General features: G+C 41.6%; 4 protein-coding genes across 5 annotated transcripts; 2 read left to right on the top strand and 2 right to left on the bottom strand.

Moving 5' to 3' along the window:
- Positions 1-8,194: 8,194 nt before the first annotated feature.
- LOC108043249 lies at positions 8,195-10,186 on the bottom strand. The gene is made up of 3 exons (XM_017121861.2): positions 9,836-10,186; positions 9,178-9,772; positions 8,195-8,839 (listed from the first exon to the last, which is right to left on the bottom strand). The coding sequence occupies exons 1-3, from the start codon at positions 10,046-10,048 to the stop codon at positions 8,607-8,609; spliced, it is 1,041 nt and encodes a 346-aa protein (XP_016977350.1). The 5' UTR covers positions 10,049-10,186; the 3' UTR covers positions 8,195-8,606.
- A 2,017-nt stretch (positions 10,187-12,203) lies between these two features.
- Positions 12,204-13,272, bottom strand: LOC108042997. Its single transcript, XM_044460205.1, has 3 exons — positions 13,007-13,272; positions 12,605-12,941; positions 12,204-12,547 (listed from the first exon to the last, which is right to left on the bottom strand). The coding sequence occupies exons 1-3, from the start codon at positions 13,193-13,195 to the stop codon at positions 12,372-12,374; spliced, it is 702 nt and encodes a 233-aa protein (XP_044316140.1). The 5' UTR covers positions 13,196-13,272; the 3' UTR covers positions 12,204-12,371.
- Positions 13,273-13,733: 461 nt separating this feature from the next.
- On the top strand, positions 13,734-18,632 carry LOC108041854 (E3 ubiquitin-protein ligase Topors). Its single transcript, XM_017119905.2, has 4 exons — positions 13,734-14,553; positions 14,615-15,075; positions 15,136-16,601; positions 17,156-18,632. Exons 1-4 carry the CDS (start codon positions 14,161-14,163, stop codon positions 18,034-18,036), a joined length of 3,201 nt encoding a protein of 1,066 aa, XP_016975394.1. The 5' UTR covers positions 13,734-14,160; the 3' UTR covers positions 18,037-18,632.
- Positions 18,633-19,093: 461 nt separating this feature from the next.
- On the top strand, positions 19,094-20,687 carry LOC108041853. 2 transcript variants are annotated; one of them, XM_017119904.2, is made up of 3 exons: positions 19,094-19,197; positions 19,258-19,453; positions 19,510-20,687. In XM_017119904.2, exons 2-3 carry the CDS (start codon positions 19,341-19,343, stop codon positions 20,576-20,578), a joined length of 1,182 nt encoding a protein of 393 aa, XP_016975393.1. In that variant the 5' UTR covers positions 19,094-19,197; positions 19,258-19,340; the 3' UTR covers positions 20,579-20,687. The 2 variants fall into 2 exon arrangements, with proteins under 2 accessions (XP_016975393.1, XP_016975392.1); XM_017119903.2 differs by having other exon boundaries at positions 19,111-19,453.
- The last annotated feature ends 7,163 nt before the right edge of the window (positions 20,688-27,850 follow it).

The following is a 27,850-nucleotide window of genomic DNA, read 5'->3' as shown; positions in this document are numbered from 1 at the left end:
GAAGAATACGCGGAAAATGACATGGCTTATCAACATGTAAGATAAGGTTTTGACATAGGGCTAGATAGTTCGGTTATAGTCAATCTATATTTTGCGGGGTATCGGAGCTTGGGAGAATCTGGCGGGAGTAGTTGCAGAAGAACCAGCAGCAAAAGAATCAACAGAAGAAGCAGCAGCAGCGCAGAGGCAGCGACGTAGAAAAATCGCAAAGAAAACAAATTTAAATAAGACAAACGTCAACCAATTACCGTCAATCGCATTTCCCGCAAGAACAACAACTGGGGGCAGAAGGAGTCGCGCCAAAGCTGCAAAATTGCCAAACGGCCAATTGGGGGCGGTGGAAAAGGGACGGAGCGAGGGGCTTCGGAAGCAGAGGAACAAGGCGCGCGCATGTGCAGTTACAATTGCGAACGGCGACGTCGACTGCAACTGCGGCTGCGTCACACGAAGAAAGGTCAAGAAACTGTGAGAGACCATTTGAATAGGTCTTACAGGTGAGGGTGACAGAGGGGGAGGGTCGGGACTTGGGAGAGAGTGAGGTATGCAGGAGTAAAAGGTATACACTAAGCGAAAAACACGATCTAATATGATGAACAACATCCTTGGCCGACTGCTTGTGCGTTAGCTGTAAGCCTTGGCATCGATTTAAAAAAAACAAATACATATTTCGTATCCTTTTGGTAACAGGAAAAAATATAAGTAAGCGACAGTCTTTGATTTAACTCAATTAATTTTTTTTCTTAAAACTTTTTAAATGGATTTATTAAAGCTATTGAAATTATCATTTTTTTTCAAGAAAATTATTTGGTTCTAACTTGATTTCCTAAATATTACACTAAATTTATCATTTTTTTCATTTTTTTTAATTGATAATAATAGATTAATAACAATCTTATAGTCCAAACTAACGAATTGTCTTCACCTTTAAGCATTTTTAGACATTTTTTTTATATTAGATATTTTTTCGCCGTGTGATAGAACTTTTCTGCCTGGAAATCAAATCAAATCCAAATCAAACAAACACAAAAATGGTGGAGCGAGGTGGAGGGACGATGAAAGACAAGCCATCGAACAAATTTCCATGCTCCGCTGTGAAATTCCACGATGGAATGGAACGACAACAACGACAACATTGACGACTCAAAGAAGTTTCCCTGCCAGCCTGGTTTTTCTTTACTTTTCTTATTTATTTTTTTTTTGCCTCGATGGGTGAGCGCAATTATCCGTCGCGTTGTGCGTACAGTGAACTCTCGTTACATAAGCATGTTAAATTTAAATAGGTGCATTGTCATTTCCATGGTAAACAAAATATGTATTCTACTACAAAATAAATTATGAAACATAAATTCGTTATTATTTCCACTATCGCTTTTTGTAGATCTAAGTGTAGATATTATCAGATAGAAATCAAATTTTATTCATATTTTACGATTTACTAATAATATCGGTAATAAGCTTAACTTTTTTTTATTATTACTGTAACATTCATATTTATTCATATAATTTTGTTATTAATTATTTCTTTATTAAATATTTAAATTTTATTCCTATATATATTTGCTAACAAATATATTATTTAAATATATATATTACGAAAAAATATAATTAAATATAATTTAAGCTAACTTCCTGTCATGTCTTATTTTATTACTTGTAAACTCTATACAAACTTCATAAATATTTATTCCCCTTAAAAAAAATGTACTGGCAATTTAAGCAGTATGCAAGCAATTTTCGTAGTACTATGAGAGTAATGCTCGAAAAAATGGGCTATTGAGGAAGAAACAAACTTTCCTCGCACCTAAATTGCCCAAGACGAGCTGCACGTACTGACAGCTTCGGCTGACATTGCACTCAGACCCCTTTCCCCCTTCCCGTTTCCCCCTTTCCTGCTCTTTTGGGCCCAGATCAAGTTGGCTTTGGCAGTGCATCCATCATCAGCTGCCGTCGATGATTCTCATGCGAAAAGGTCAGCATCAGACGACTTTGGACTGCGACTTCGTCTGGGAGTCAGTTTCGGATGCAGTATTCCGACTCTGGTCTTAGAATTTCAATCATCGGGACCAGTGAAATGTGGCAGAAACATTGGAGCCACGTCGTCGATGTTGCTCCTGTGCGTCTGCAACATTGTCGCTCCGATCAACTCCGATCCTCTCGTTTTGCCCACTTTGTTCTCGAGTCGCTGAAATTGCAGCCGATCACGTTCATTGCATGCATACAAAGCAGCAACATCGGCAGCAGCAACATCAGCAGCAGCAACAGCAACAGCAATTGGCCAGCTCTGTCGATTTCTCATTCGATCCATTTGAAATTGTTTGATGCCAGTTTGATATGGAGGCCATGTTCGCTGCTGCTGCCTCGTTACCTTCGAAAGTACTTCAATCATATTCAGCAATTGTAGCAATTGTTGCACCCTAACGATGTCAGCCCAGGAATCCATTATGGGCCCCTTATGGTTGCCCTTAATGGGGCTGGGTCTTGGGTCACCCAGATCCAGGTGAGCAAATGATGTATAAAATCAATAAGAGCAAATTGGGTACTTTCGAAAACAATCATATAAATTGAAAGTATTATCTCTGATCAAACATAGTATTCTGTAAGAGTATCATGTACAAACAGAAGTTTTGTACCTTCAATTAGGCAAGATTATCATTTTTTCTTAGTTATAAAACCATTATTTATTAATCGAAAGGAATTTTATATTTTTGTGACAAATGAACGGTCGTTTTAATTGAAAAACAAAATTTAAAAAAACCTTATTATTTTGAAAACGAATAATGACACATAATTATATTTCTTAAGAAACGGAAACAAATAAATTTTTACCAAAAATAAAACTTTACTTTTAGTATAATAAATCCTTTCTTGCTAAGAATAATAATCGGGTTCAAAAAATAAAACTCCTCTTTGCCTAGCATTTAGTCAAATTACTTTTGTAAGCTAGTTTAATAAATAGAGTTGTCATGTCATACATTTTCCAAGCTATGCTGCGGTTTCAGAATATTTAAACTTATGGCGAAAAAACATTACATTTTTCCTTTGGCAAAAGTCTAGTAAAAATAACAAAAATTAAACATGCATGCTTACTTCCACAGAAGTTTTAAGTGCTTTCAAAGAAGTGTGTGTTATCAGGTTTTACTGCTTAAAATGCAAGTCCACAACAGCCTAGCTCCCACTCCTCCACATATTTAGCTAACCTTGGTTCTGAAAAAAAATAATAAAGCTTTCGCCTTAACACCATGAATCAGCATATGATGGCTTCCACAGAAACGGAAACATAAACATGCATTTCATTTCGGGGCATGTACGAAATGAGAGCTAAATGCAGGCGAAGCAGCACGGCAGCGACACCATCGACTACCGGCAAGGTTGCCTTCACATATACAGCATAAAATCAATAATCCAACACACAGGCACTTTCTGCACCGCAGCAACATCAACAGGAACAGCAGCAACAGCAACAGCAACACTAGCACAGCAACAGCAACACTAGCACAGCAACAGCAACGCACCACTGTCAACAGTCAAGTGGCAGTGCATTAAAATTGTAAACTTGAACAGCAAACAAAAGCCACAAACAGACGACGATCCACACTGGATTGGACCTGGCTCGAAAGGAGGAGCTGCAAGTCAGTGCTGCATTGTGCGCATTTGAACGGCGGGTATCCGGCTTATAAGCCCTCCGCCTTTTTCCAACTCCCGACTCCTGGCAATTTCAAATTGTGCGTCACGTACACGCATAATGGGCAAAAGTAATGAAAACATATGAACAGACACGCAGGATGGAAGGTTGAGGTTGGGGTTAGGGTTGGGGTTGGGGTTGGGGTTGGGCAGTGCTGTCCAGTAGGCACTTGCAATTGCAAATGCACAAAATAATAATTTCGCAATACGCGCAGTTCAATTACAACCAGCAGCAGCAGCAACAGCAGCAGAAACTGCAACTGGCTATCATTCTGGGCATTTATTTTTCAATGCATTGCCGTAATATAATTGATATGCTCTAAGTAATTGGCGCTGACCACGCGAGCAACATTTCATGTTGCTAGTGCTGCTGGGTATTCTTGGAGTTGCTGCTGTGGCAATTTCTGTTGCAAGTGAGAGATCAAGCAATCGATTTGTATATCGACGGGATCGATCGATCGCCACACTGGCGACATGGCGGACCACCCCGCCAGGAGTGGCGCCTAATTGCAGGGACGGCAGTAGCAACATCATGCCAACAGCAGCAACTACATCATTTTTAATGCCCTAACTCGCTGTTTGGTTGTTAAATTTTGTTTATAAATCAAAGAGAGAGAGAGAGAGAACTTGAATTTTTTGTGGTTACTGCTGAAAGCTTTACGCTTTGATGTCGCCAACGAAAACTGCCATTTATGGGCAATTAGGCTTCGATTTGAGTCGATGTTGCTTCTGTGTTGGTCCTGCGCGCGCCATTAATGCGGTGTGCAACAAATCATGGGTGCAATTAGTGCGTGTTTATGACTTTCGGCTGAGAGGGCGCCGTTTTAGTGCTCAATATTTTTTCGAGCTTAGTTTGACCAACTTCATCGTTCCCCTTTGGACTTTTGCGAAGCGTTTAGGCCGCCGACAATTTGCATGCTGCTGCTGCAGCAAGAGCGACACAGCAGCAACATGGAGCCACCGCAGCATTCGATGATGGCCAGTCCATCGAGTGGCGTCAATAATGGCCTGTCGTTGGCTATAAACGCCCGCTGGCCATATTGTTTAGTCGATAGTTGTACTTGTTCGGACGTAGCACTAATTGCCGCATATCGATGTGTGTGCGCGTAATGGCATAGATCATGCTAATATAATTACACGCTGGACAACAGCAACATGGCCGGGACCCATCAAATTTGATATGAGGAAGAGATCCAGCTGGCCCATAATAATTGTTCGGAATTAAGCTTTTAGAAAAGGATCTTTAGATTTACGATTGCCAACCGCCTTCAGTTTTCCTTCTTGGCCTATAAATAATTTCTATATCAAGAGCCGGCTTTTATGATGGCCTGATTTGACTGCGGGGCATAATCGACGACTAGTGATATATCAACTGGCTTGGGCCGCAAACGAATATTGCTGCTGACGCTTTATCGCTGCCAGCCAAGAAATGCAATTTTCGGCAGCCGCAACAGCAAGCACAAAGAGCAGTACCTAAAAATATAAAATACAAGAAATGGGGGATATTCGCCTATGCTTAAAATTCCAAGGCAAATTGCGGGCAAACCGCCACAATGCTGTTGCATGATGCTGGCAGTTGCTGCTGCTATCGTTGCTGTTGCTGTTGGACCGACGAGCAACATCAACACAATTCAGCGTCATCACAAACATCAATTGACCCTTCGGTGCTTCAGGATCAAGCGTAATAATCGCCGGCATAAAAACGCTTTGCACTTTTGCGCCAGAATAATGGTTGAAAGGTTGCAAGTTGGCAGTTGCAAGTTGCCATTTGGCGGTTCCCAGCATATGTGCCATGACCATGGTCTTGGTCTTAACTTATGCTTTACCTTAAAATATATACACAGCTGTGTGAGAAATAAAGTGTCACCAAATATCCAAATTAAATATTTCAATGAATATTTTTGGGTAGTTTTAAAAACTACTTATTGTCCATGTACTCAGGATATTTTCTTTATTAATTTACGGTAACACATTCCTTAAATAAAACAGAAATTTTTTAACTAAATTGAAAAAAGTTTTAAAATACTTTTTTTTCATTGTTAAATTTTCAAAATTATAAAAAACAATAGTATACTAAGTATCCTTTTTAAACATTTCTTAATTGTAGAATGTGTTACCATTGAAAAATTTTGATATTTTAAAACTCAATTGACCACGAATAGTTTTCATAATTATTGGAGGGATTACTAATATATCGAGTTTCCTAAGCTTATATGTTAGCTTAGTTAAATATACAATCATTTAACATTGGAATGGGGGTGTTACTTTTTTATAGTTTTTTCGAAGAGAAGTATTTTACTTTTATATAGAGATTAACAAGTTAAAGTTTGTCGGTATTAAAATGGCATTCTTGTTCCAGGAAAAGCCTGCTGTTTTTATCTAGGAGGCAAACGCATCCATAATCCACTTCAGCGGCATTTTTTTCCCTTATGGATGTATGTATGGATCTCTTTTTAAAGCACTGTGAAGTATCCTTTGGATGCTGCCCCATTTTGGTCACTTTATTTCCGGCCTTTATTTCGCCAAAAAAAACCCTACGTTCAGGGTGGGCAGTGGAACTGTGGAGTTGTTTTGCCTGGTTCGAGTTAGTCATTCAAAATACATGACGGAACGGATTCATTCATCAATATACATGGGACAGCACGGCGATGAGATTTAGGACTCACGAATGGTTTTTTTTTTATATCCTTGAAAGGGTATTGCGGAGTTTAAAAGTCTTCTTTATGTTCAGGCAGGCCACAATACTAATACTTATAAATTTCCTACCTTGGAAGTGTTCCAACAATTCACGTTATATAATATTAAACACACGTAATATAAAATATCATAAATCAACTTACATTTTAGGGGTATAAGTCGTAAATTTTACATACAAAATATTTAGAAAAGTTACTATGATGAACATTTCTCAAGGACTGATGGTCATATAATTTTATAATATTTAACTTCATTTACTCGCAAGAAAGTCCTTAGGTAAATATTTAAACGTTTACCTTAGTCGAAGGGTATTTTTTATGCGAATTCCACATTCTTCTTTTACTTTGCTCAACTTATTTTGCTGAATTTTTATAGCACCCGCCCATGGGGTTAATTCTGCACGCTGGCTGTCATGTGTGCCCTGGCCAAAACCCAAGCCCAGACTCTGAGCCCATACCCAATCCCAAGTCCATGGACTCATATACCCGTGGATGGCAACGCGAAACGAGTGCAACACGAACTGTTTAATGGACTGGGCATGCACTCTGTGCAACGACCCACCAGGTTCGGCTCAGTTTCTCAAACTTGGACCCAGTCCCAGATGGAGCCTCCATTTCATGGCCATGTGAGAAGAAGACATCTGGGTCCCAGACACTCATTTCCCGCCGAAGTGTGTGTGTAGGTTAATCAGCTTAGCCAGCGGGCTTTTCATCAAAGAGCGAGCGGCACCCACACAGGCGACAGCGGATTGGGTGGGGAAACACTCAAAACATTCGAAGATAAACAAATTATATCCCAAAACAAATATTAGAAATTATAAGAAAATAAAAAGGAATTTTTTAGCTTTTTGGGCTTGACAAAAAGTAAACCAATTAAGTCCTATATGCCGCTAAAAACGAAATATACATATGTTTAACTAACCTATCAAAGCATTAATTGAAATTAAATTTTGTTTTATTTTTTCTACAATGTGACAATAAAAACAAAAACATATAACTTAAGTTGTCACGACTTAAAAATATATCCCAAATATTTGTTTCCACCAGATAGTTTTTGAAACTTTAGTTTGACAGTTTTGTATCAAACTATACTCTTATATACACTTTATTATTTAAAGGATATTGATATTTCTGGGCAGACAAATTCTTTGTTAATTCAAATATTTAGTAACTTATTTATTTTTCATATCAGCTTAGTAGAACAAATAATTATTTTACCAGAAACTAAAAAAAATATTACAGATATACTTTTTATGTTTTTCTACTTTCAAAAAAGATTGTATTCCTTAACAAATATATTTGAAGTGCATTTTTTTAAAAGAGAACAGATTAAGCATACGACGTGTTGTGCAGTTATCATCAAGATGGCAACGATTCCTAACGGAACGCCATGCGTCGTCCCATGGCGGAGGTCTGTCCCCATCCTCCGTTCGTTGGTCGTCGGTAATTTATGATTCGCAGCGCACGGCCTGCAAATGATCTATTGCCCATTGCAGTTATCCGAACGGCGGAGGAGGAGCATAGGACTTTGGATCGGCACTTGTTGCATCAGCATCGGTACACTATAACAGCTACAAGTGATTTCTTTCGCATCGGGCCTCCAGGCGCTCCTGACAGTTACAAAGTGCGCCCACTAGTTGGCGGTCAGGCTAAAATGACCCAAACCAAAGCCAAGGCACAATGCATATACGCGTTGTCGACGCCATCTCCCAACCTTTGATTAATGGACTTTTCGTGTTGGCTTCGATTCTGGCCCCGGCGTCATAAATAAACCTAAAAATGCAACAACAGGCAAAAGGTGGAGCACGTCGGTGCTGTGCATATTTATCATTGGTAAACTTTATTCTTTACATTTACATACAACACGTTAAAATTACTTGTCCAATTTTATTAACTTTAGGTATTACAATATTAGACTTATTCGTATGGATATCGTAATTGAAGTGGGTTGAAAATTGAAAAGTAATTGTTTACAAAACAGAAATCTATGTCAATTTTAATCTAATCTGGCTACTATAAGTTACGATTTTGTGTTCCGGCGGAGCGCAGAATGGGAGAGCTAGAAAACGATCGCATGCTGATGAGCATGTGTAAGATCTATACAATTCGAGCTGACTTGGCTCTATCTATTGCTTTTGCTACTGCTGATCCTTTCGCTGTTGCTTCTGCTGGTGCTGGAGTTTCTGCTGATTGCTTAGACCGGCTGATCTCGACCTGCTTCTTGAGGCACTATAAGGACGGCGGGTCGTACTGGAAGCCCGGGTTGTTGAACTTAAAGCGCGCAATCTCGAACTGCAGTGTCTCGTAGTTGATGTCGGCCAATCGCTTCAGCTGGTGGGCGATCTGCTGGGCATCGCTACTGCTCAATGCGGCGCCAAGCGAACTCGGCTCCCGCTCCAGCTTTGTACTATGCAGCGGCGGCACTGCCTGCATGTTCGAAATGCATCGCGGCGCATTTTTAACTGAAATAGTAGGAGCAAACGTAATTATTAGTAAACAATTAGCTTGGCAAATGAGATTTTTACAATCTACACAAAGTGTTACAACAAAATCACCTAACAATGACTCTTCATAGAATATGTGATATATATAAAAAATCTTTCCACGTTTCAATATATTTATAAACAATTTTTTCAAAAGGCAACAAATGTTTGCTCTTGATGCCATACCATTTTTTTGAATACAAAATATTTGAATTATGTTATAACCAATAAGCTGTATTGCCTGACAGAAAAGCAAACAAAAAAGGGTTTACCAATAGAAAGTTAACCCTTTCCCTTAATCGAAATGTAATATTTACCTTCGTAGATGATTTGCTCCCGGGGCTGTGTGCGCAACCGCTTGACGGGCAACTCGCCATTGATCAGCTTATTGCCGGTGGAAGCCGTACCCGGATTGATGACTGCTGCTGCCGGTCTCCGGGACGTGACAAACTCCACGGCGTGTGGCTGCACCGTCTGGGGTTCGTCATCGACATGCTCAAAGGATGTGTTGTCCACGACGATGGTGCGATATGTTCCGCCGCCCGTGTTTACCGCCGTAGTGGACGCCGTGATGCCGGCATCGGCCAGATTCTCCTCCATCATGTCCTCGTGATCGACATGCTCCTCGACCATCTCCTCCTCATCCACCTCGTCATTGATGGCCTCCTCCACCGCGGCCTGCAGTTCCTTTTGAAACGCCGCCGAAGTACGCTGACCCAGATCCTCCATTTCGTCGTCGTGGTCGTCCTTCTCGGACTTTAAGTTTAGCAGCGTTTCGCCGGTAGTGGTGGGCACCTTGCCGAAGAGATCGAGAGCTCGGGTCTCCACGGACGTCATGGAGATGTCCTTTTCCGTGGACAGCAGACTTCTTCTGTACTTGCAGCGCGTGGTGTTCTTCCAGTCGTTTAGCCGCTATTTCGGAGATTGGGATTAGAGATTAGAGGGGGTATATGGGATATCTAGTGACCTCCGCACCTTGCGCCACTCCTCCGGCGTGAGTGTGGGTCCGGAACTGCACTTGTTTAGCCGGTCGGAGAGCTCCTTCCACTTTTTGGTCAGATAGTTCAGGTCGTAATCGCGCGGCACTCGTCCGGTCGCGAAAATGGGGTCGCTCTCCATCATGTCGATGTACATCTGGTATTGCTCCGAGGAGGTGCGTTTCTTGCGGCGATCCATCTTGCCGGTCATCCGATGTCCTAGCTGGGTCCTGGAGTCCTACTTTTCCTAACAAAATCGCTCTCAAAAACGTTAAAATGCAAATCGACGCCACTAAACGATGCGAAGTGTTCACAAACAATTGCAGGCGTTTGGGATTTTCTGGCGCATGTTAGTTGCTGGCAGCGCAGGGTTGTACTCGCCTTGTCAGTGGTGCGCACCGCGAAGCTGGCGGGAAACGTTAATTTCTCACGCCAGACGATAGTTTGTTAAAAGAAGTTGTACAATTCAAAAAATTGATTTCAAGTAACTTAAAATAAGTTTTACAATTCAAAAAATTGATTTCAAGTAACTTAAAATAAACTGATAAAATATTCATGTTAATATATTTCCCAAAATAATGTTATGTTCTTGATACATTATAGCTCATTCCGCCAGGCGATAGTTCTCTTATTAAAGTTAAATATAATAAGATATTTAGCCATCTTGTTGCGTCTTTCGCCGCGGCGGATGCTTAGTTTAAACTTAATTTAAAACGCGGGCTTATATCAACACACAAAGAACCTCAATCTAAGCCGTTACTTAACCTACAGTTTTCCAAACTTCCCACTACTAAGTATTTCGTGCACAATCCATTCTATAAAGAAATTAAGTTATGAGCTGTAATATATTTTTTATGTTCTCTAATTTTTGAAAACAATTATTTTAAATACCTAATACTCCTGTAGTAACCGGGAACAGAACATATAATATACATTGTATATTATGCTTTCCAAAGTAAACAGGGCTTTTTGAATCTAGCGCCCCTGGTGGCGCCATCTATATGTCGAATGGTGCGTTAGAATGAGCTATCTTTATCGATTGAGAATTTCAGAATTTTATTATTATTTTATTTCATCGATAAAAGTGAAGTTATTGCGTTTTAAATGTTAGTTAGTTTGTGTTATAGTTGCGAGAATGAGCTCCGAACAAAGAGCCAACATTAAATTTTGTTTTAAAGTTGGTAAAACTTTTACCAAAACTTTTCGATTGATAAAACAAAATGTATGGCGTTGATTGCCTATCCCGTAGCAGAGTGCACGAATGGTTTCAACGTTTTCAAAGTTGTCGAGAGGACATACATATGTAAATGACGATCAACATGTGGGCCAGTCAAAATTCGTGAATCGAAAATTCCATCGAAACTCATCAAAAATCCGCCGAAATCATCATTGAAATTCATGGAAATGGAATTGAACATTTCCAAAACATTGATTTATCGCATTTTGTCCGAACATTTGGGCCTACGAAAGGTGTGTGCACATTTTGTCCTGCACAAACTGACTGACGACCAAAAATTACTAAGAATCCAACATTCGAAGGACATTCATTAAAGAGGTCAAAAAGGACAAAAACTTCCTTTACTGACTGGTGTCGAAACTTGGTGTTTCCAATATGATCCAGATACAAAATCCCAAAATGCTGAATGGAAAGCTCAGGACGAGCCGAAACCAAAAAAATCACGCATGGAGAAGAGTGGTGAAAAGTAAAGACAATGCTGATTTGTTTTTCTAATTCTGTGGGTATTGTCCACAAATAATTTGTTCCACCCGGCCAAAACGTTACTGTGGTATTCTACCTTGGGGTTTTGAAGCGTTTGGCGTCTGTTGCACGATAATGCGCCGTCTCATCGATCGACTCTTGTGACCAATTATTTGCCTAAAAGTCACTTTTTAACCATTAATCACCCTCGTATTCACCTGATATGCAGTGGCGGATCCACGGGGGGGAAATTAGGTAAATTTCCCCCCCCCTTGGAACCGCAGAACCTGAAAATTTCACTTGTTTGCTAGAAATCACCGCGATTTCCAGTTTTCGTCTTTTTCAATTTCCCCCCCCCAAGAATCGTCTCTGGATCCGCCACTGTGATATGGCACCGTGTGACTTCTTCCTTTTCGGAAAAATGCATTTAGCCATGAAAGGAAAGCGTTATGCAGACGTAGAGACCATTCGAAAGGCTTTCACCGGCCTACTGGGAGCCATACGAGTCAACGAGCTAAAACACTCGTTCGACATGCTTTTGGACCGTGCAAAAAGCTGTATTGAAGTAGGAGACTATTTTGAATAAAATATTATAATATAACTTATATTGTCAAATGAAATGTCTATACAACAGTGCTAATAACGACTAAGCAGTTTAATAAACATCTATAGTGTACAAACATAATTTTTATTTGAAGCGATTGTTTTACTCAAGTGATTTAAACTATCAACTGATATATTCTGTACTATTCTGTGACTTTAAATTCTTCGCAGAATTAACAGGTCCCTCGATGCTTACATATTAAATTGTACAAGATGATTATTAAAACTAAGGCTATAACTCCGGGATGTACTCGAATCCGGGATTATTATATTTGAAGCGGGCTATCTTGAAATGCAAAGAGGCCTCGTTAATGTCGGATATGCGTTTTAGCTGCTTCTCGATTTGTTTGCCGTAGGAGATGGCAGGTTCATTTATAACAGATTGTATTGGTGCTGCTAGACTCGTTACTAAAAATAAAAATGTTGTTTATTGAGAAGTTCTCCAACAATCTGGCGAGAATTTACCTTCGTAGATGATCTCCCCGGAACCTTCCAGCCTTATTCTTTTACCGGTATTATGGGCATTTATAATTGTTGGGGGACCCAATTCGTGTGCCGGAAAAAGCCCTTGATACTGTTCATCCTCCGTTTCCTGTTCCTCCTCAACCTGTTCTTCATGCTCCACATGCTCCTCCTCCACTTCCTGGAAACCCGCGCGAGCAGGGAGCTCTCGGTATGTTGGTTCAAGGGAGAAAATTTGCAGAGCTCGTTTTTCCAGAGGAGTTATAAAGCTATTCTTATCATCCGAACTGACGCTGCGTCGATACTTGGAGCGCGTGCTGTTCTTCCAGTCATTGAGGCGCTGGAAATAATTAAGAAGGATGTTCAGTTCCTTGCGGCAATATGTGTGATCGTTATAACACAAACCTTTCGCCATTCTTCCGGCGACAGAGTAGGACCCGATGTGCACTTGTTCAGCTGATCGCTCAGCTCCTTCCATTTTTTTCCATCCAGTGTGCGGCTCAATTTGTTGGCCGACATCAACGGATTTTCCTCCATGAAGTCCAGATAGATCTCATACTGGTAATAGGAAGTGCGCTTGTTGCGACGAAGCATGTTGGTACTGAATATAAGCCAAGAATTGAAAACAAACAAATTGAAACCGACGCCACAAGATAGCAATAAACGAAGAACTATCGATAACGCAAGCAGTGCAGTCTCACTAACGCCTCCAGGCAAATAAAATACCAAAATATCCAGTCACTGTTTTACAGATTAAAAAATATCAAAATATTTGTTTAGACTAGCTGATTAAAAAAAGAATTAACTAGAAGCTATCATACCCACATCTATTTCGCTAAATTGTGTAATGGTTAAATATCTACAATACATTGTAAAACTACTAAAATAACGCTTTGATTAATTCAAAAAACTTAAAATAAAAATAAATTAGGCCGATACATGAAGAAACAACTCTTAAAAGTGATTTTAAAAATGTATTAGTTTACATATTGTTAGTGATTTTTGATGAAACATATTGTTGAACATACTCGACAGTATTCCTTTATTTTCTAATATTATCAACCCAAGAATTAAATCAAGTTATCTTTATTTTATATATCAAAATACTTTTATGTTCCGAAGTATTTTGTAAGAAGTTGGAGCTCCGACTTGGTCTACCGTAGCATTCAGCATTTTCCGGTCCGCGTCGTACGGTCATATCTTAGAGCACAAGAAATCGAGTTTCCTGCATTTTCAATTGTCAAAATATCCGAGTCATAGTGCGAATTCTGGTCTGAAAACAGTGCGATAGCCAGCAGCAGACTTCTGACCTCCATCTAGATTGGAAGAAAGTACGGAAAATGCGGCCACAGGCCCGTGAAAGCCCCGTAGAAAACGACGCATGAGATCCAAATTGCGAACCAGATGATAGAGTAGCGTGCCAGCGAGAGCGAGCGAGAGAGAGTGAGAGCAACGGAGAGGAAGAGAGGAGGCCAGAGTAGACACAAAACTCCGAACGGAGTTCTCGCCCATTTTCCGGCCGATTTTGCAATCTATACAGGTGCTATATAGTCGGCGATATGGCCGAGGAGGCGCCTGGGGGCAATGCCGGTGATGTGCCGGATTCTGGGGCGGAGGATGTGGGCGCTTCGGTCATCGTGGAGCCGGGATCAGATGCATCCAATGCTGGAACCCGTACTCTTCCAGCAGCTGCGATGAAGTTCGCCGATCTCACAGAGAGTGGCAGCGAGTCCGGTGACAACGAGGGTGGGGAATCCGGGGCTGCGGGCCCGGAAAATGGCAATACCAACGGTGAGCCGGGGACCAGTGCATCCGCAACGGCCGAAGACGCAACAGGACGCTCCTCACCGCCGCCCAATTGCGCCATCTGCTTGTCCCGCTGCCGGAGGAAGTGCTTCACAGATTCCTGCATGCACCAGTTCTGCTTCAAGTGCCTGTGCGAATGGAGCAAGGTGAGTAGTCTACTTAGCCGAAAACGAAACCAGACCTCTAAAGCAATTCCCTATTTCCCAGATCAAACCCGAGTGTCCGCTGTGCAAGCAGCCCTTCAAGACCATCATACACAATGTCCGCACCCTGGACGACTACGATCGCTATCCAGTGCAATCCACTTCGCCTGTTCTGCAGGATCATCCCTCCCTACGTTTCCATATAGTCAGGCGTCCCAGGTTCATGCCTCTGGTGCAGAACCAGGCCGTGATGACTAACGATATAGAGGCGGGCATAGCGGCCGGAGGTGCAGGAGAAGAGGTCCTGCCAGCAGCCGAGGTGGCAGCCGGCAGGCATTCGTACAGCCGCTTCGAGCCCTACCGCATGGAGCTGATGAACTTCTACCGGCACGACCAGGATGCTGCCACTTCGGGCTCGTTGAGCCAACTCTGGCGGCGCTATGTGTACGACAGGAAGCTGTATGCCTTGCCCGTCAGTGATACATTGACGGGACACTTTCGCGAGTGGAGTGCCCGCTTTTACAGGTGCGTGCTGATACCTTCTACTCTCCATTTCCCACATACTTATACTCTTTACCATTACAGAAACAATCCCGCCCAGATGCATCGCCTGATGCCTTGGATCCATCGCGACATCGTCTGCCTGCTGAGGAACGCAGCCCATAGCGTGAGCACTGTGGTGCAGCTGATGCACGACATCCTGCCCATGACGAATATACTCGGGCCCACATTCCGTCGAAGGCTGTCGCCGTTTCTGGGGGAGCGCACCAGCCACTTTATCCACGAGCTATTTAACTTTGCCCGCTCCCCCTTCGACATGATCGGCTACGATCATGTGGTCCAGTACTCGTCACGCGTGGCCGAGGAGGTAGAGGTGGATCTACTGGACATGGTGGAGACCCAGTCTTCGAACGGCAGTGATCTCCACCTGGAGGTGGCCGATGGCGAGGGAGAGGCTGGCAATGCCGAGTCCTCGAACGGTTGGAACGCCGTCAGCGCTCTACGTCCATCGACCAGTGTGATTGTGACCAATCCCGGTGCCACACATTCCTTCAGCGTGACAATGGCCAGCGATGGCAGTGAGCTGCCGGGCATCTCCATACGCCGTACAACTACATCCAATGTAGGCTCCCAAACGGTGGCCATCAACTTGAGCATGCGGCGTCCAGCAGCGGTTGCCAGCGAGGACGCGGAGGTTATAGAGATCGACGATGGCGATGCAGCTGCGAATGCAGAAGTGGCGGCCATCAATGATGGGAGCAACCCCAGCAGGAGGCACGCTGGTGCCACTCTCCCAGTGAGTGCTCACATCGAACTGCAGAGCAGCAGCAGCTCTGGTGATGAGGATGAGTGTGTATTTGTGCTAGAACTGAAGCCACCACACCTGCGTACTCCCGAGCAGGTCAGCTTGGACTCGAATAGTGACTCTGATGTGGTTTTCGTAAACGAGCAAAATGAAGCTCCTCCCGCTGCAAGTGTTGGCGACCAGGCGATACAATCACCTGTGGATCAGTCCTCCAGAGATCAGGGTTTGTTTATGGGCCCCAGCACAAGTGCAGCGGCCAATAGGGGCAAGAACTGGAAGCTGGTGGTGGCGGAGGCACGTCGCCTCGATCAGTTGCGCACTTTGCGATCAACACGCTCGAAGAGATCGCGTCAGCGCTCCTCCGTCCCTGCTCGGAGTGGCAGTGGCAGCAGCAACAGCAGCTGCAGCAGCTCTTCTTTCCATTTCAACAGCAGCAGTGATGAGGATAGCAGTGCCAGCAGTTCCTCAAATGCAGAGCCAGCCAAAAGAAAAAAACGCAAGAAGGCGTCAAGCAGAAAACGTTCGGGCAAAGGCTCGAAGGGGAAAAGATCATCTCGCAAAAGGAGACGCCGTGCGGAGGAAATCAATAATGATCTGAGCCAAGTGGAGGTGGCGGTGCTGGAGCTGCAGAGACAGCTGGAGCGGGAGGTGGCCGAGCAGCAACCGCAGGAACAACCGGAAAGCAGCAGTGACAGTCCTAGTTCGTCTGATGACGAATCCGCTGCCGATAGCAGCGAGACGTCCGGTAAGTGGCACCGAACAAATACTTTTCTTATCGCAACGATGTCAAAAATTTTTGCGGTGAATATAATTCGAAACATATAGAAACAATGGTATAGCGTTCTACATATCTGTTCGTAGTAGTTTCACAATGATTGTGAAATAATCGCTTAGTAATTAAATCAACTAAATTACTACTTGGGCAGTGCTTTCAACCAAGCACTTGACTTAATAGTGGAAAATTTTTAAAATTATTATAATGTTACACCGATACAATAAGTTTGGTTTGTTTTAATTCAATTCCAATCTGATAAAACTTCCACTTGAAATTATTATGCCAATAGCGGAGCGTAGTGAAAATTCTTAATAACTCTCAAACCAAGAATACTTGGGAACAATAATATTTAAAAACTAGATATCTCTTTCAACCAGATTATGTTGGAGTTTGTATGGATGTATGATACGATTCCAATTTGGTTGAAAGAGATGTCTGCTACACCCCGTGTTGTAGTTTTATTTCGTTGATCTGGCTTCTCGATTTAATTTTTTCTCAATACCATTTTTCAACATTTTCCCTAGGTCCACCCAATACCAATAACAACAATTCCAGTAGTGATGGCTCGGATGATGACAGCACTGAGAATCTACAGCTTAGCGCTCTGCGGGCCACATTAAAAGCGGAGGCAACTCTGGAGGATCGAAAACCACTCAAACTAGAGCTGAGGATGCCCGATGGCGATGATGGGGAACAGCAGCAGGAGGTGCCCCATAATGCAGAGACGCTTCCAGCCCCGACAGACGACACCGAACCGCAATGCAGTGCACCAAAGCGGCGTCGCAGCTGCAGCAACAGCAATCTGTCCAGCCAGAGCGCCAGTTTGGCCAGCAGCTCAACCGCCACATCGAGCTCGGTGCCCATGAGCTCGTTTAGCTGGAGGGCATCGGGCTATGCCGGCGATCCCCTGATGCGTGGTCCTGTAGCACTGGAGGAGCACGATATAGCAAACTCCCTAATTGAATTGTCCACGCTGACGCAGCCAAGGGAGATCGGGCTGTTTAACGAACATTCTGACGGGGTAGAGATATCCCTTAGCTTCCTGCGCAACACTCTACGCGGCAGCCCACATGCTCTGGAGGAGGATGACGCGCATCTAGGAATCTATTCCGATGCAGATGCGGATCCAGAGCCCAGTAATGAACGAAGCCCCTTGGAAGCAGCCATCGACGTTGTGGGGGAAGCAGAGGTGGAAACCGCCGAGGATACAGCCACTGCCACTGAAGAACAAGATGAAGAGGATGAAGACATTGACGATGACGATGAAGGCGAAGATGAACAAGAAGAGAAAGCGGAGGACGACGAAGAGGAGGAGGATGATAGCGATAACAACGATGAAGAGGAGGAGGATCAGGAGCCGGAAAACAATGACCCAGACGATGCGGCCTGGGCCCTTATGCTATAATAAGCTAATGATTCGATTTTCATTTAAGGTGTTTATTTAATGGCATGTTTAACTGGTTTCCGTCTTGTATTGTTCCGATTCCTGAATCCCCTGAACCCAAAAAAAAAAAAATTAATGTAACTTGCTATGTAAGTAACTAAAACCAGTAAGCTTAAGCTCAAACTAGGTGTATTCTAGGAGTAGGGTTGCCATTTTAAGTTGTACATATTCAAAACCCGTATATCTTGATATATATATGTATGTTTACACACCTATCTACTTTAACATTATTTAAATGTTCTCGCATATAGCCCACCCCCAAAAATGCATTCGATATCCCTGAAGATCGCTCCCTTCCAATCCCTGCATCGACTGTAAATGTATTTATTTAAGTTAACCACAACCTACTTATACTAACTATATATAATGACAGCTTACTTGGCTGCTCTTAGCTTATAAATCATAGAACTAGCGCCGATCAATGTATGGCGAGAGTGTTAATGTTTTTTGCATAAATGGGCGTGGCCAGTTATGAATTTTACTGTACTCTGCATACAAAGAAGAAAAAATATCTATAATACGAATCAAATACATAATAAATGTAATGATTAAATGTAGACGATTTGGGTTTTATTGTTTTTTTTACGTTCTATCTGGAAATTTTTTTGCAAATAAATCGAGTAAATGGGACAGGGCTGTGTATTTTTGTTTGTAAAACTGATATTTCAAATGGAACCAATAAATATTATAATAACAGTTTCAAAAAAAAATATATAAAACAGCTCTTAAAATTTCTATTTTTAAGTTGCTTAACACAATATTTTCAATTGTCAGAATATTTAAACGCAAATTTAAAAAAGACACGGAAATAACATACAAATTTTTTTAGTTACTGGTTGCTGTGATCGAATTAATTTTTTTTGTTGAATGTATCGAGTTTACACGGTATCTGAAAAAGTTATTTCTCATTTCCAATGTTCCCAATTTTACTCGTCGTATCATGCAGAAAGCCCTAAGTCTTCACATATCGTAGGGATCCATAATCCCGTTGTTTCTGCGCAATAAACAAAAGTTCTTGGCTCAGGCGGTTTCTTATTTCGGCTTTTGTGTATTGTATATTTGACAAGTTATTTGTTTAATAATTGTTAAGTAAATATTGTCATATTACGTACAAAAATACTAGTGTGTAAGTGACAGAAGGCAGAGAAACAATGGAATCCAATTTGTGTCTGCCAATTTCAGAAATTTTCCTTTACACTTCGAGCTGAAGTTTCGTGGGATTTGAAAAATTTAATTTTAATTGATTGGAATATAACCAAGTAGTAATGATGCCCCGGCAAATGGTCCAGTGGCGTGTGTACGTCTACGCCAATTCGCTATATTCGCTGCCGGAGCGCGAAAAACCTGACTATCGCGATTGGTCGCCGAATTTCTTTCGGTGAGTTTTAGACCCACAAAAGTTTTTCTAATCTCCGAAATCAATCCATTTCACAGCCGCAATCCCTACGAAATCCATCGGGTTATGAACTGGGTGAACCGGGATGTTTCGGTGCTCGTTAAAACCGGAAAAGCAGATGTTTTCTATCTGTACGAGACCATCTTGAGCCTACTACCTCGCGTGAGCATTACGAGCTTAAACTTCGGGGCGGCGCTGTTTAGCTACTTCGGCGCCAAGACCCATCACTTTGTCCACGAACTGGTCAACTTTGCCCGCTCCCCGTACAATGATCTGATAGCCTACGAGTGTAACACTCAGTACAGAGCTTTGCCGGAGGATGAGGGTGGTCCCAGCACTTCGTCGATGGCTAAGGAACGCCTGGCTTTGTCCATGAGACTGCACAACTTTGTGGAGTTCTCACGGCGCATCAACCACGATGATTGCGGTGGCTTTGAGGCGGACCTAAAGCTGGAGGATGAGGACTTCGGGGAGCTGGATGATTTGATGATCGAGCGCTTCAATCGTCCTTTAGTGTTGCAATTGGCAACCAGAGCCCCTCCAAATACATTAATTACACCCCCTGCTCAGCAGGCTACTCAGGGGAATCAGCAAACGAAATCCCGTCAAGCGGCACAAAGCCAACAGCAGCAGGCTCAGCAGTCGCAGCAGTCTCAGCAGTCCCAGCAGTCTCAGCAGTCTCAGCAGTCGCAGCAGTCCCAGCAGTCCCAGCACTCCCTGCAGTCCCTACAGCCGGGACAACGTGCTCGACATCAGCAGGCATCGCAATCAGGACATCAGCAGGCCGGCACCTCGTCCAGCAGCCTGCAGGTGAACGGAATACCCGTGGAAGATCTGGATCTCGAGGTGGCCATCGAGCGCAGCATGTTTGAGGCTGGACAAGGCGTCGTGCCAGGCGGACAGGGATCGGATTTCGTCCTGTCAGGCGGACGATTGGTGCGTGTGGGCAATACCCGTTTGGTGCGCAATGGAAATGGAGCCGGACCCGCACCTGGATCCGGATCCGGATCGGGAACGATGAATGCACCACCATCAACTGGAGCTGCAAGCATAATCTCAGTCCAAAATCTTCCAGCTGCGCGTCCCCGTCGTCGTCGCCCACGCTAGGATAAAACTTTAATTACGATGCCCTTTTGCGACATTTTAAACTCATGTATTATACAGCCGAGGTCTTTGTTAATGCTCTCAAGTACTACAAAAAAGGGTTTAAATAGCATTAAATATTGATAACGATAACGGTATTGGATAACTGAAAAAGGGATGGCCCATCAATAAGGACATGCCGTGGAAAATTGCGTGCCAAATATGCCTTTAGCGCATTTTTCCCTTTGTCTTAATTTCGCCCAAAAAGGTAGCAGCCAACCCCCCATCCACATCCCTTGTCACATGGCGCATGAAAAATTGAATTACACGCACTTTTGCGCATAAACGAGAGCAAAAATAAAAAAAAACACAAAATGTTGAGTGAAAAATGCGGCCGATTTAGGGTTTTCGCTGGAGGAATGGGTCTGGAGTTACCGGGAATTACGGATGCGGAGGTGGCCCAGCTGCTTGTGGTACCAAATTCACGGCCAGCAAATTGAGTTAAATATTCCTTTTTTTTCGGTTCGGCTTACTTGCCTTTCCCTTTTTTTTTATCCGCAGAAGGTATAATATAATTGTCCTGCCGCACACGGTAATTCAATGCATATTTGATTTTATGATTTCGTCGGCACAAAGGAGCATTAATGCATATCGAATGAGGCCCTTCGAAATCGAATCGAATCATCATAATTGTCAGGGGGCGTAAACTTCGACCATTAGGCCATCTAACTGAAGATGAAAGATGCAACTTGGCGGCCAAATCAAATTTGATCATATTACCTTTTTATATTGAAACCGTTTTCTGTATTGGTTAAATAGACCTTTTTAAAACATAAAATCTACGATCTATTGTCCATAAGATCCGTTTGACTTATATATAATTCCGATTAGTGAAGTTCGATTTAATGATTAATATCTATTCGTTGTTACAATTCACAATTGCATTAAGAATGAAACCCAAAATCAAAACGAAGCATAATTACCAGGATAAAAAACTTCAGCCATCAGGCGAAGCCAACTGTGAATGAAAACTGCATCTTGAAGCTGGCTAAAGGACTCCATCACAGGATCTCGGCTTAGCTCAGAAAAAGTTATCCCTCAGTCTAAATGTCATTAGGGTTTTGTCGGCTGCATTTGCTTGGCTCGACTGACAAACTAATTTGCGTAATGTTGACGAAAAACTTTTTATTTGACTTGCTGACTTGGCCCAAAGCCCACCCACTGTGCCACCTCCTTTTTTTTTGAAAGACAGCCAAGAAATAAAAGCGAGACGATTCAAAACTTTGTGCCAGTTTGCACTGCATTTCAAGATGTTAAAATGGGGCGCGGGGTGGCAATTGTCAGGCTGCGGTGCCTTGGCTTAAACTAGTTTGCCTGCCAGGATTTAAGTTTGAGTTGCAAATTACGCCGCCGACTTGAATTAAACGTTTCAGATATCACGCATACGCACCGCTGACTCGCAGACGCCTCTTATCCTTTGGCTTTAATGTGCATTTCATGAAAATGACTTTCACGATCTGCATAAAATATTCAAATACACCGCTCGAGGGGCCGAGATTTTCCGGGACCCCAACGCATTATCTGGCATAAGTGTTCGGTTCCGAGTGTATTTCGTTGTTTTGGTTTATCTCAAATTATGCGCGTGGCGTTGGAAAATTAAAATATTTTCCTCATTCGCCGCGGCGAGCAATTAATCAAGACTGCCGCTGAATGATATGCGGTGCGGGAGTTATGAGTTCGCATTTAGGCCGAATATTTTTGGGCCAGGATCTGATTTATGAGAGGACTCCGGCCACCTGTCGCCCCCGCAGCTCGTCGCCTTTCTAAGCCCTGGAAAAGCTCCGACAACCAGCTCATCGTCCCGCTCGATATCCCGCTGCAATGTGTCACTTTCGGTTTTATTCTTGTCTTGCCTCAGATTTCCGCCCCTCTTCCGTGGATCCTGATATTGCAGAGGAAAAAACTATTTTGTATTGTATTAACTTTTATTACAATGGAAATAACATTTTAGAATTTAAATTTATAATACTTACATAAGTTAATAAAATCAATATTACAGTATTTTAACAAAATTAAGAAGGTCTTTATTTTAAATCATTTTATTGTATCTGTGTTGTGCGCTTGGGGGTAGTTTCATAATTTTGAATGTGTTGTTTTAAATAAGTATAAAATAACACATATATGTGTACAAAATTAGTTTCTTCTTTGTAAAAATAAAAAATGTATTAATTTATATGAAGTGTAAATATCACTTCTAACTAAAATGTAAATGTAAATGTAAAATATTCTATTGTAAATATCATATTTCCAGTATTCGATATTGAGTTTATTGTATGATAAGGCATGTTGTAATCCAAATCAAGTTAAGATCCATTCTGTATTATTCATCAGTGTATTCTGCTGTTTTTTCTCTTTCGGCACTTGCCAACTTTAATATGTTGGCACGGCGTTCGCGTCGAGTTTCCATTACATTGCAGCGGAAGCCGGATGTTGAAATTGTTGAGGTTGCTTCGTCAGCGTGGAAAAGTTGTGTGTGCGGGTGTAAGCAGCTTAGCAGACTCCTTCGACGGCTGGCAATGTTGAGGAAATTGCGAGGAATACCATGGCTACCGCGACGCGATTCGAAATCGAATCCGGACGCAAACACGAAACCCAATCGCGGTCTTTCTTTAAATGTTCAATCAAAAACTTCTTACAGCTTCTCGACGAATGATTCAATTTCTCCACAATTGTCGCAGCTTAACTCTTAAGCGGAAACTCGCTTGAAGTGGAAAAGCCATAAAACAGTCATCACTTTTCACTAAACATGAATACGACACATTTTGGCTATGATTCAGCACCCTTCATTTAAGTCAGCATTCAGACTTTTCCAGTAAATATAATTAAATAAAATGGATGTCATCTGAATTCGTGAAATAAATTCAAATGAAAATTCGGATGAAACTATTTTCAATTTGATTAGTCTTTGAATGTCATCTAGTTCCAATTATTTGTTGGCAACAGTATTAAATATACAGTTGCTGTGAAAAACGTAAATGTAGATTTGTGAGCCACTGTTTCATTTCACATACTTTTCAGGTTAAAATAAATATTAATGTTCTTTAAATGGGTGATTTTCCTATACTTTACTCCGTGCTGGCCTGTTGCGTGACATTCGATATTCGTGTTTTTCCTTTCCGCTGCCGCTGCTATTCCACAGAAGCTGACTTTCCACTTTCTTGCCGAGAAAATGCGTGTGTCATAAATCTACTCCCGCGCCTTTCGCTTAAAATCAAGCTATTTATCACAAGGCGGCGAGGACGACGTCATGCTGCTTGCGGTGGCAGCCAGGATACAAGGATGCCTGGATTCAGGGATGCCAGGATGCCGGAATGCCAGAATGCCATAACGCTATAACGCCACGATGCCGCACTCTTATCATCATCGAAGTGGGAAGTGGGCGGAGGCGCATATGTTCCGTAGCTGTTGATGCCTCTCCGCAGGATTTTTTATGGGTCTGCCAACGCGGACCGCCTGCTGAGGTAAAAAGTTGCGGACAACAAACTTTTCTTTACGCTCAAGCTCCTTTTTGCTCCTTTTTCGGCTCCCTGGTGCGTGCGAAGGTGACAAGAATCCGGTAATTTGTGCCTTCAAGGTTAAATGTTAATGTTCGCCATTATACAAACATTTGACGTTTTGTTTTGCAAGCAGCAAACGGGTTATGAACACGTGCGACAGTCCAAAAGGTCCTCGTTGCGTATACGTAATTTTTGATGTTCCTGCTAATTTGACTGGCGCCAGGTAATAATACTCCCCCACTAAAGGTTGCCATTAGTTTGTATAGGCTGCCGGCCATAATTTAAAGAAGCCAAACTAAACACTACCAACGACAATGTTTATGCTTAACTGTTTTTGCCCACCGAACGGAGTTGGGCGAGCCCAAAGGCCATACAGTCGGACCTCAAAAAGTAGAACTGTGATCTGCTAAGTGAAACATGTATTAGTTACATACATATATAGTTTTTTTAGGAGTTATCCATGCTTTTACATTTTGCTTTAAAACAATGGACCTTTAAATAATTTCGTGACCAATAATTTTATTGCATATTATCGTTTGTTTTTCACCTTTTAAAATAAACTATTATTTATTCTTGAGAACTGAATAGTTATAAGAAAATTTTTTGATTTATAAACTTGTGAAAGAAATGAAAAAATTGTAAACAATCTAAATGGATTATCATTTGGAGATTTAGGTTTAATTTCATTAAAGTCCGTCACACAATATTTTTTTTATAAGCGCAGACAAGAACGGCCATAATAAGCCACAAAAATCTGTCCCCAAAATACAAACATAAAAAGACCACGACAATCATTCTATTTATATTCCATTGATATTTTCCTCTTGAATTAGTTCCTGAGCTTTTTTCAATAATTTTATTTTACTTTAAGAATCTATTTTTTTGCACAAGCTCTTTTGTTACTTATTTTCCTAGAATCGATATCAAACTCATATTGGCAATCTGTATTTTATAGAAGTATGACTGTCTTTGCGGAATGACCTTTTTGGGGCTGCCTGGAGAGAGTCTTGAAATGGCTGCTAGGCGACCATCTTAATGGCAGCTCCAAATGTTGCTAATGTTAATTTAAGAAAATATCCCGACCCGGCCGTGGGCGAGTGTGTGTGTGTGTGTGTGTTGCCTGGAAACACTTGCGGTGTGGCAACATTTGTGCATTATTATTTGCGGTCAAGTCTTTTGCGGCTTGGCCTTTTAGCATATCCAAACCCCTTTGGAGCCGCAGCAAATAGCTTCGCCAGCAGCGAACTAATTAAAGAAATATTCATTTGAAAATACTTGTAGCTCCGGCGGAAATTACACACACACACACACACACACTCACGCCTTGACACACCGCTTTGGCTTCGCTTGTGTGACGTGCATGAGGCAATCAATTACGGCGAACCGTTTTGCCAAAAAAAGCGTGTTGCCTACTTTCCGGCGCCCGCGTGTTTGCCAACACAGCAGCACAATTAATTATGTACATTGGGGCCCCTTTTTCCCACCATCACCCCTTCCTCTGCTGTTTGCCCAAGTCTGTGTTTGCCCACACGCAGGGAAAATATGTGCGGGGATTTAGTTTGCCCACATATCATGTTAAAATAACAAAATGTTTGTATTTGTTGGGAAAAATGGTTTATTTAAACTCGTTTTAATTACCATAAAAAACAAATACTAAATTAAAATGCTGAATGGAAAACGAATTCTCACAGATTTGCAAATAATAAAAAATTTGATAAACAAATTTTGTGTAAACAATATTTTTTGAAAGAAATATATAGATTTTAAATCAAAATATTTATAATTTATATAAATTCACGGGAATGAAGATTCAAATTTTAAAATTAAATGTTATGAAAGCTAGTGGTGTTTACATTTATTAGATTACTTTTAAAATAACTTTGAATGATAATAGATTACAATTAAAATTTTTCCCAGTGCAGACAAAAATGCGGCAGAGGATGAGAGTCATCCTTGAGCTTAGACGACAGCATATGCTCATGCATGCCTAATTACGATAAATCCTTGCTCTTGCCCGCTTTCACTTGCCAACTTTATCAGTCTACTTGCTTCCACTTTCTCTTTCCAAGACAAAGTTAGTTCGCGAGAACAAGCGCGCCCAAATGAAGTAGGCAGAAGCAAAAACAAAAACAGCAGCAGCACTTCACAAGTATCCTTTGTGTGTGTGTCTGTGTGTGTGTTCGGTGTCTTTGAGCTTATGAGTGTGTAGGCGTTCATAATTATGGCCGTATTTAGAGAAATTGGTTATTATGTGCTTAACGCCATTTGTCTGACTGAAAATAGTTTGTTTTCGGTGGCCCCCCGTTGTTGGATTTGCCTTTGGGGAGGTGAGCTTAGCCAGTTTCTTAAGCCTGAAATGTCGCTTAGAAAGCTTTCAGAAGTTTATACTAACTAGTCTAGTCTAGGATCAATATTTTTAAATTTATTTTAAATTGTCTCAGGGAAAACAACAAAAAGATAAGGTACTCATTAAGTGACTTATTCATAATTTATTTATTTTTATTTCAATAACTAAATATAAGTATTGATTAGTATTCAAATGTGTCAAAAACTAAAATAATATAATATTTATATAATATAATCTTTCTTAGAATTCTTATTTATTAGAATTGCAGTTCATAGTATAGGGTGAAATAAAACATTAATTAAAATTCAGTTAAGAAAATACAAGTGCTAGGAGCTCAATATTCAACATGATTATATTTTTAATTTGTTATAATTTTTATCCAGCTGTAACACACTTAAATCTTGATATAAAATAGTATATAACCGAAATAAAAGACACAAGTCCTGATTTATTGATTGAACCCAATCCAACAGCCAACAGCTTAAGGCACTTAAAACACTGCCAATTCCCAAAGTCGTAATCTCTTACAAATTTCAATTAAGGCTTCCTGTGAAATTCCAGTAAACTAGCAACTCTCGTGGCCACCCTCTTAGTTAGTTGTGCTTGCCTAATACTTGAAATTGTTTGCTAATTCGTTATTATTGCCACTTTGCCACGTTGCTCCTGTATTGGCCGCCCTGCCTTGGGCAATTAGGCCAAGGCGCTGGTTGGCAATGCCAAGTGTCCCCTTTTCGAGTGGCTCTCTCTTACTGAGATCCGGATTCCCTGCATGCATGTCCATCAATAATGTATCCTGGCGTCTCCTTGCTCGTTCGTTATGCCATCTGTCAATTGGCCATCCATCAGCTCTAATTAATCATGCTCGGGCCTAATGAGTTGCTCTCAAATATGCTGGGGATGAATGGAGGCTACTATTTCGGACCGGCTGCTAATGGCAGTGCTGCTTGGCTCAAGCGATACAATTGTCGCCGAATCGATATCGTTGTTGCACTCACAATGCCATACTTGCACTACGCATTTGCGATTCCAATAAAATCAACAACTGCGGAGAAATCCACCAATGAAAAGCATGCACTGGGACAAAATGACTGAATCTTTATGCAAATAAACAAAAGGCGATTCTTTTGAGATTCTAAATATACGTTAATAATCCTAAAAAGGATTCTTTACATAAAATCACAAAACAACACTGTGATTAAAAAATATCCTGTTGGTTATTTGTAGTGATTTGTGAAAAGCAAAAGTATTTATGATGAACTTTTATTTACTACATATAAATAAAATGTGTTTTTATAATTCAGCATACTCATACAAGTATATAAGCAATAAATAATGAATGTGGAGTTTATTAATTATATTGTGGTCAGATTTGACGTGTATGTTTTAGTTCTT

This window comes from Drosophila rhopaloa, unplaced genomic scaffold (assembly GCF_018152115.1).
Source record: "Drosophila rhopaloa isolate 14029-0021.01 unplaced genomic scaffold, ASM1815211v1 contig_115, whole genome shotgun sequence".
NCBI lineage: Eukaryota > Metazoa > Arthropoda > Insecta > Diptera > Drosophilidae > Drosophila > Drosophila rhopaloa.
Note: the sequence above shows the minus strand (reverse complement) of the source record. Positions and strands in the feature narration are given on the sequence as shown.